At 35.2% G+C, this 9,317-nt stretch overlaps 1 protein-coding gene across 2 annotated transcripts; it reads left to right on the top strand.

Moving 5' to 3' along the window:
• The first annotated feature begins 6,323 nt into the window (after positions 1-6,323).
• LOC109096915 (low choriolytic enzyme-like) lies at positions 6,324-9,034 on the top strand. Of its 2 annotated transcripts, XM_019110608.2 has the most exons (10): positions 6,324-6,443; positions 6,877-6,961; positions 7,147-7,150; positions 7,300-7,365; positions 7,456-7,599; positions 7,789-7,906; positions 8,086-8,264; positions 8,352-8,433; positions 8,516-8,640; positions 8,918-9,034. In XM_019110608.2, coding segments are annotated over exons 2-10 (792 nt in total). In that variant the 5' UTR covers positions 6,324-6,443; positions 6,877-6,889; the 3' UTR covers positions 8,920-9,034. The 2 variants fall into 2 exon arrangements, with proteins under 2 accessions (XP_018966153.1, XP_042616330.1); XM_042760396.1 differs by lacking the exon at positions 8,918-9,034 and having other exon boundaries at positions 6,388-6,443; positions 8,516-8,648.
• Positions 9,035-9,317: the final 283 nt, after the last annotated feature.

The following is a 9,317-nucleotide window of genomic DNA, read 5'->3' as shown; positions in this document are numbered from 1 at the left end:
TAAGTATGTTTTAATCTCATATCAATAAATCTCAAAGGTTTAATTCTGGCTGACATATTTTCTAATAAAGTGACTATTGGGACTCTGAGTGTCATGCTTTGGATTCAGCACTTTATGTTCAGTGTAACAGAGAGTGCTGTAGGTGATGACAGACAAGAGGATAAAGACAGATACTCATGTCAAGCTTGATGAGGATTTAGTCCTGCTTTGAAAGGTAAACTGAGAACAAAGAAATTCTAATGTATATCTATTCAAATTATAATACATATGATATTCAAAAACACCACTCAAAACCACTCAATAATTATTTTTCCTTTCACACACCCTGAAGCAGTTTTCAAATACCACAGTGTCTGAATTGCAAGCCCTCAGATTCAGAAAATGCATCGTTGAACTCAAAGAAAAGTGACCCTCCACTTGAAGATGACAATGAAGATGGAGACATTTAAAATGTTCTGTTTTTTTGTATGATTTAGCCATTTGCAGGCTTAAAAAAAGAAAGAAGCACTTCATTCAAGTGCTTTACTGTTTTTCAGTAATTTCTTTATGTGTGTGTACAGAAAATTGCATTATGCATTTTTATTCAGTGATGCAATATTCATAATGTACTTTCCAGTAATGCAGGTATAACAGAAATGTTCTACAAATGTTCTTGGGGAAGTCATGGGCTAGTGGTCAGAGAGTTTGACTCCTAACCCTAAGGTTGTGGGTTGGAGTCTCGGGCTGGCAGTACCACGACTGAGGTGCCCTTGAGCAAGGCACCGAACCCCCAACTGCTCCCCGGGCGCCGCAGCATAAATGGCTGCCCACTGCTCCGGGTGTGTGTTCACGGTGTGGTGTGTGTTCACTGCTGTGTGTGCACTTTGGATGGGTTAAATGCAGAGCACAACTTCTGAATATGGGTCACTTGGCTGTATGCCACATCACTACAAATTGATTAAAGTAGTTCTGTTATAGCATTTCACTGATCTTTATTTTATTTTATCTTCATTTATTATTTATTTTGGTCAAGAGTTTGTATATGCATCTGTGTGTTTTTAAATGTACTCAAGGAATGTGTTGTAATGTACACAGGATATAGTACATTAAAGTACATTATGATACATGAACGTGTGTGTACATCTGTTATTTTAATTTCATGTTTTTTGTACTTTTCAATATACTATTTTAGAATTTTCAAATACGATTTTAGAATTCTTTATATTAAACCAATAGTGCACTGGTAATGCATTTATAAGCTGAAATGATATTAAAAATGTACTAGAAGAAGTACATTAAAGTGAAGCTTAAAATATAATATAACTGTACCTCGAAAAGTATAAAAATGTATTTTCAATATTGCAAAGAAGTACAATTAAATTACACTGAAGTTACTTTAAGTTGTTTCGTTATAACACAACTAAATATATTAAAATATACTGCAATTAGTTTGATCTTAAGCATATCTTAAAGAGCACTTAACATACTTAAAGTTGTTCCAAAATAACACATTATTATGCTCTTAGTATAATATAATAAGTGCACCGATATTAGTACAACTTCAGTGTATTACTTTTTTACCTGGGGCAGCAGAAGGCGTATAGACATTTTAATAAAAAATAATACATAACAGCAGATCAATACAGTAAATTCATTGCCTGTCATTCAATTAATATGAAAACAACATTCATCTGGATCTGTCTTACTAGCACATTTATCTCTAGATATGCAGGGGTTTAAATGTAGTGAGGTACACAATAGGGTTCGCTAGATATCTGAGCTACAACATCTAAACTAATGGATGATTAAATTCAAGAAAGAAAATTAACAGGAAATTAAACACAAGTAAGGATGAGAGGATACTTAAAGAAGTAAAAACTCTTACTGTTTCTGATTCATCTGCATGTGAAAGCACCATGCTGTGACAGGGAAATTCACACCTGTTCTTGACTGAAGGTTACACAAGACTAAACTCACTGACTAAAGAAAAAAACTTGCATGTTTATCATGTTTTTCTCAAATGTTTCAAAGATAATGTTTCTATTCATACCAGCATGTACTGTTTAGAGCATTCCCCACCTCCGAACATGTGGCCACAGCTAAAATTCAGAACTCAGGAATTGCTGTGGTCACAGTTTTGAGAAAATGTTAAATAAAAAATAAAAAAACAGGTAGTTGGCAACAGCCGACATCTAAAAAAAGCAATAGTTAACTGCTGTTGGTAGATTTGTTTGCAGCTCTGTTTTTGTTTTTTTCTTTTGTGTGCAAAGGCAAGTGAGTGTGAACTGATTATCTTCTCAGACTCCCATGATTCTTCTAAATCCAACTTCTGTGTTCATTTAAAGAGCAGTATCATTACAAGAGACTACAACCGCATTCAGTCCTGCAGTGGGTACCTAAAAGAATCGTACACAAAACCAGTTCCTAAAGTGTGTCACTCACTGAATAAAAGTCAAATAAATAAATTAATAATAATAATAATAATTATTATTATTATTATTATTATATAGATATCTTAATCTAATATTGTATGGCAAACACTTTTCTACATGGTGGACAGAATATAAAATTATAACATATCTTCATGACTCTTGTTAATGGTTTATATTAAATGGTTAATCGGCTTTAAAAAAAACAAACAAACAAAAAAAATATATAAATTACTAGGGGTGTAACGGTATACATACGGGTCTTTCAGTTTGTAAATTTCACTTTCACTGTGTAAATTGCAACAACAAATAGAAATTTTATAATTTAGAAGTTGATTTAAAAACTGCATAATGTGCAATTTACATGTTTGCATACAATTATTTTTTAGTTAAGTGTTGAAAAATAAATAATCTAATTTAAATTTGGGCTCTGTTGTTAATTGTAATCTTATAGTAATGTAAAGGGGCTCCCTGTAGTTTAGAGCATAAACTGAGGTAGATTTTAATTCCTAAGAAAAAAATAATAATTCCCTGTTTAAAAAAACAAAAAACAATGTAATGTTTTTCCCCTCCTGTACCAAAACCACACTGCACCATGAGGTCAAAACGGAGGAATGTACCAAACCAGTATGTATGTGTACCGTTACACCCCTGTGAATTTCATATTAAAATATAATATAGGGCCTATTGTTTTAAGAAGGGACCAAATAAAACTAACCAAAACATTCTGATGCATTCATCAGTTGTTTATGAAACGTTCCAATGAACGGAATTTCACACCTGCTCTTGTTCAAACATGGTTAAACAATCTTAACTCTCCTGCCCATATTTGTAAAGAGCATTGCGATATAAACTCGCACCAGGGTATAAAACATGTTGCTCTATGAATCTTGTAGGACTGAGGAGAAAATAGTGGTATTTTTAAAGTGTCCATTCAAACTGATTCCCATTCATGCAGTTTCGAAAGGGAAATGAAAAAAAAAAGGAAATGCAGGTCTTTTTCTTTCTCTCATTATACATCTTTGTCTTCCATGTTTGTGACCAAGGTTTCTTTTGGCCTGTTGGCCATGCTAATGGTTTTTTCAGCTGAGGGGAAGGTAAAACACATTTTCATATATACACACATACATCAGTTTGCAAATTATGCATGCAATTTCTTTATACTAACCATCATGTAATATTGAAAAATGTAATACGATAGCTTTGACATCATTTAATTTTTTCCGTGTTTCGTTTTCATGTCCATTTTGTGTGTGGTGTTCTGACATAACTCACATGCAGCCTATTTCTTACATAAAAAAGTAAATATGTCAAATTCTGTATCCTTGCTGAAGTCATGAAAGTACCTCGTGCATCTTGCTGAGACTAAATAAAAAGATAAACCTTTCCATAGCAACCTCTGACCTTTGCGTGGTCTGGGCTCTTTCTCCTACAGCACCTGTATCCGCTTCTTCCCCCGCAGCAATGAGAGAGACTATATCACCATTGAGTCTCGCAGTGGGTATGGAACATAAACAAACTAGAGAATAGATTATAGTGGAAGTCAGATTGAACATTGCACATTATTGTCAAAATAAGAATGACAGGTAGAAGCCTCAGAATGACAATTACACTTAAATTTTAGAATGATGATAATGAAAATACATATGTGATCAAGAGATGGATTCTGTTGTTTTACAGATGCTACTCATATGTTGGTCGTCAAGGTTACAGCCAGACTGTGTCTCTGGCCCGTAATGGCTGTCTTTACCACAGCACTGTGCAGCATGAGCTTCTCCACGCTCTTGGCTTCAACCATGAACAGACCCGCAGTGACCGTGACAATCACATCCAAGTCATCTGGGAGAACATCAGTGATGGTACACTGTTAATAACAAATCTATTTATGAAGAATACATTTAGCGATTAGTCCAGTACTTTAATGCACATCTACTACACTAAATGTTTTGTTTGCTCATCAGACATGAAGTACAACTTCAACAAAATCAACACCCTAAACCAGGGAACTCCCTATGACTACAGCTCTGTGATGCAGTACGAGAGGTGAGTGAGTCCTGTATAAGGAGATGCGGTTTCTCTGTGTGTAAGACTGTCATGTAATTGCATCTGTCACTTGCTCTGTCAGATATGCTTTCTCTAAGAATGGCAGCCCCACTATGATTCCCATTCCTAATAATAATGCTGCGCTGGGTACATCTACTGAGATGAGCCAGAATGACATCATCAGAATCAACAGGCTCTACCAGTGCTGTGAGTGTAGCATCACACACATTCATCTCTGTGCTCCTCATTCCAGAACTCATACTATACTTACAATGAAATACAATATACACATTACATTTGTTGGAAGGTTGTTGAACATATAGCTCATTAAAATGTTATATATCAACAGAACATGCCTTCAGCACCCAGAAATGCAGTCTAAACTACAACAAAAGTTTACTCGAGTATCATAGATTGTGTTGACTTCTCGGCTTAATTGAATCACCAATACATTTTCAAAGAGAATATCAAAGATTGTGTCAGTTGATTTTTAAAGACTCTGGCCTAACTGGCTGTGTGAATTTTTTCAGAGAAAATGGATTATTCACACTGATTATTTATTATAAACTAGTGTGAATAATACATTTTTGATAGCATTTGCAATTTTAAATATAACAATGTAAAGAAAACAAGAATTTATGGTTATCTTTTACTGAATTGATGTGGTAACAAATAGTTTCCAAAGTCCAGTAGGCCTACCATACTTCAGAAACCCTGAATTACACTGTAGGGCTGTTGGGTCACATTTGTTGAGAAATGTCATGCTTACATCATGTCTGTAAACACAGAAAGCGGGTAGCATTATTGTGTAAAATTTGAGCAAACTGTTCTCATTCTCAACCCTTCTTACCATCTGCTGAATCACCCACTGTCAAAACAAAGAAACCTCAAACAGCTGCTGTTGCAGCAAATATCTTGCTTTTCATATCAATACTAACCGCATGATTTCAAGAGTGATTGTGTTTCAAATACAACAGTTAAGTAACCAAGCAATTAATATTGCGTAATTAACTCCATTACAACTGCTTTGAAAAATATTAAAAGTAGTTGTAATGGTTGTAAAAGCAGTTGTAAAAAATATTATGGCTAAGACCAGAGATATGGATTTAGGATATAGATTTAGAAAAAAAAGCACTTACAAAGTAGTGTGACAAATTTGAGAGATTCTGCTTTTACATTTATTCCCAAACTAATTTTGATTTAATAACTACACATTTAACTAAACATGTATGTTAGCAACAGCCAAAAATCGATTAGTCATGGCATTTTATTATCGGATGTTTAAAAAAACAAATAAAGTATTTGTACAGTACAGTATTTGTTAATTGCTCAGTTCATCATGAAGGACATATACACTTATTTGTTTACACTTATTTTGTCCTTCCGGACTCCAATGAGCTGGAGATTGCAGTGTTTAAATTCTTCAAATTACAGCTCCTGGATCCATTTGATGGGATGAAAGTGATTACAACTGCATTCAGTCCTATAGCTTTGCCACAGAACCTGCATGCAAAAGCATCAGAAAGAATCACAACATAAATATCTGTTGAAATAATGGCTAATTAGCTTTAAGAAGAAAAAAAGAAAAGAAAACATTCATAACAGATTATATAGATGAAAGATATAAAACCAGAGACAAAACAATAACTGAAATTGATTTCCAATATATTTATTAAGTTTTGTTAAGTTAGAAAATAATTTGTATAGCAAATGAATAAATACTAACTTGATATTATATAATTATGTCCCAAGTGTTTATATGTGTTTACTTGTTTAAATGTGAGAACATTCTTGCTGGTATTTCATCAGGTTTGTGTGTGACATGTTCCTTTATAAAGCTACAAATGAGGGAATTTCACACCTGTTCTTTTTCAAACAACGTGTCAGCATGTCTACTGTGCTTCTGGCCATATCAGTAAAGATCGTATAGATACGGTATAGGTACAAAACCTACGTGTGGCTGTAGTGTTGCACTGGCTTTGGAAATCTAAGGTAAGAGAACTGGTGTGTTTCCCTCTCTCTGTTCAAAGAAATTTATATTTCACAGAGTTCTAGCATTGTTTGAGCATTAGTTGAGGAAAGATAATTGTTAATAATGATTATACAGTATTTGATTCTAATGTAGATCTGAAATGTATTGTGTCCCATTTTATTAGATTTTCACACTGTGTCCTCCTTATGGATTTTTAGTATTACAGTAACACATGGAATTCATTAAAGTTATGTTGAATATCATTGTTATGGTGACATATTGAGCCCTGTGATGGACTGGCCACATCCTGCCTTTGCCCAGTAACCATATAGAATAAGAGGGTAGAAAATGAATGGATATTATGATACATTGATAAATATTAGTAAAAGAGCTGAAGTTGACCTTCATTTGAGGTATTCTGCCTAAACAGCTGTGCCTTGGTTCTTTCTACAGGTCTTTGGACACCATGTTTGTGACCAAGGTGACTTTTGGCCTGTTGGCCCTGCTTTTCGTCTTCTCTGTTAGAGCTGAGGACATGGTAAGACACACACACTTATATCAGTAGGTTGTAAATGATGCATGCAAAAACACTGCATTATGCATGCACCTCTCTGATACTAATAACTGTTATAATTAAGAATGTAAAATATGAGTTTTACTTGACATAATGTTTGTTTTTCATGTCCATTTTGTGTGTGGTGTTCTGGCACAACTCTAATGCAGCCCGGTAAGTCAAATACTCCAGCAGCTCTGACTTTACATACTCAATGAGACTGTAAGAAATGAAACAATTTAGCAAAGGCTAACGGTTTCTGCATGATGAACTGATTGAAGTAATGGTTCATTAGTGAATGTGTTGATGTGTTTTTATAATAGCTGTTGAGGACAAGTCTGCTCAGCTGTCTGTGTCTGAACTGCTGCACAGAGCCAACAGAGGCATCAGTACGTTCTCACCACATACTCACCAATACACATCAATATGCTGCACCTGTTCTTTGCTAAACAGTACCAAATGAACTGTTTATGTGTTAGTTCCTGAACCTGATGAGCCCAAGCTAATGGATGACATTGCTGTGAATGAGAGAAATGCTGATCCCTGCACCTCCCGTGGCTGCCTCTGGCCCAAATACAGTGATGGGAAGATTTATGTGCCTTACGTCATCGCCAACCACTACTGTAAGTCACTAGTATTATGATTTATGTTTTCATTTAGAGCCCAAAGATAATAAAGAATAGGACAGACTCTTTACTCTTCCTGATTTTAGGGCAGATCCTAACGCTCAAGTCTTATAATCAGTGCCAAAGCATGTGAGTGTAAAACAAAGAAAAAATTTCCATAGCAACCTCTGAGCTTTGCCCTTTCAGCCTCCCGTGAGCTGGAGATCATCAAGCGTGGTCTGGACTCTTTCTCCTACAGCACCTGTATCCGCTTCTTCCCCCGCAGCAATGAGAGAGACTATATCACCATTGAGTCTCGCAGTGGGTATGAAACATAAACAAACTAGAGAATAGATTATAGTGGAAGTCAGAATGAACATTTCACATTATTGTCAAAATAAGAATGACAGGTAGAAGCCTCAGAATGAGAATTACACTTAAATTTTAGAATGATGATAATGAAAATACATATGTGATCAAGAGATGGATTCTGTTGTTTTACAGATGCTACTCATATGTTGGTCGTCAAGGTTACAGCCAGACTGTGTCTCTGGCCCGTAATGGCTGTCTTTACCACAGCACTGTGCAGCATGAGCTTCTCCACGCTCTTGGCTTCAACCATGAACAGACCCGCAGTGACCGTGACAATCACATCCAAGTCATCTGGGAGAACATCAGTGATGGTACACTGCTAATAACAAATCCATTTATGAAGAATACATTTAGCGATTAGTCCAGTACTTTAAAATTTAATTTTGTTTGCTCATCAGACATGAAGTACAACTTCAACAAAATCAACACCCTAAACCAGGGAACTCCCTATGACTACAGCTCTGTGATGCAGTACGAGAGGTGAGTGAGTCCTGTATAAGGAGATGCGGTTTCTCTGTGTGTAAGACTGTCATGTAATTGCATCTGTCACTTGCTCTGTCAGATATGCTTTCTCCAAGAATGGCCGCCCCACTATGATTCCCATTCCTAATAATAATGCTGCGCTGGGTACATCTACTGAGATGAGCCAGAATGACATCATCAGAATCAACAGGCTCTACCAGTGCTGTGAGTGAAACATTACTGCCTAGAAACTAGGCCCCACTATTTAGCACTGGATGTATAGATAAGTGATGGCCAAGTGATTGAGTGATTGCATACATTATCACTGCATTGCCTAGCAAATCTGTCATGATATATTACAAAAAAAAAAATATTTTTTACTAATGTACACAGCACCTTCATGAGTATTTAAGAATACCTTTTTTTGTTGTTGTTTACTTTTAGCACAAAAATAAGTAAGGGGAACTTTAAATTGACTTTTAGTGATTTCCCTGTCCTTTAGGAGCAGTGCAATTTCATTCAGCACCCAGACATGCAGCTCAGAGAAAACAATTCACTGAAGATCCAAAGTCTCATGGATGTTGTTGACTACTGTTCCAATAAAAAGTATTTGAGTGAGTTTCTGTGAAGAAATGCATCATTCATACTGTTTTTTAATAATAAAGTATATTTAATAATAAATGTAAACTTATGCAATATAAATTTAAGTTAATAATATCACACACACATTCGTTATCCTGACTCAAGATCAGTGATTATGATAATTAAAGACTGATTTGATGTAGGATGTTTGCTTACAGAATGTATGATTTTACAGCAGAGACAGCGTCATGAAATAATAAAAAAACAGGCAGTATTATCTTATTGCACAATAAATATATCATTACAGTAAAATATAACCA

The sequence above is a fragment of the Cyprinus carpio genome, chromosome A7, assembly GCF_018340385.1.
Source record: "Cyprinus carpio isolate SPL01 chromosome A7, ASM1834038v1, whole genome shotgun sequence".
Lineage (NCBI taxonomy): Eukaryota > Metazoa > Chordata > Actinopteri > Cypriniformes > Cyprinidae > Cyprinus > Cyprinus carpio.
This window is presented reverse-complemented; position numbering and strand designations above follow the sequence as displayed.

Excerpts from the sequence above, each read along its gene's own strand:
- LOC109096915 (XM_042760396.1), top strand. The coding sequence starts at position 6,890 with ATGTTTGTGACCAAGGTGACTTTTGGCCTGTTGGCCCTGCTTTTCGTC. Across the intron at positions 7,600-7,788 it reads CGTCATCGCCAACCACTACT|CCTCCCGTGAGCTGGAGATC; the intron begins GTAAGTCACTAG and ends TTGCCCTTTCAG. Across the intron at positions 8,434-8,515 it reads TCTGTGATGCAGTACGAGAG|ATATGCTTTCTCCAAGAATG; the intron begins GTGAGTGAGTCC and ends TTGCTCTGTCAG.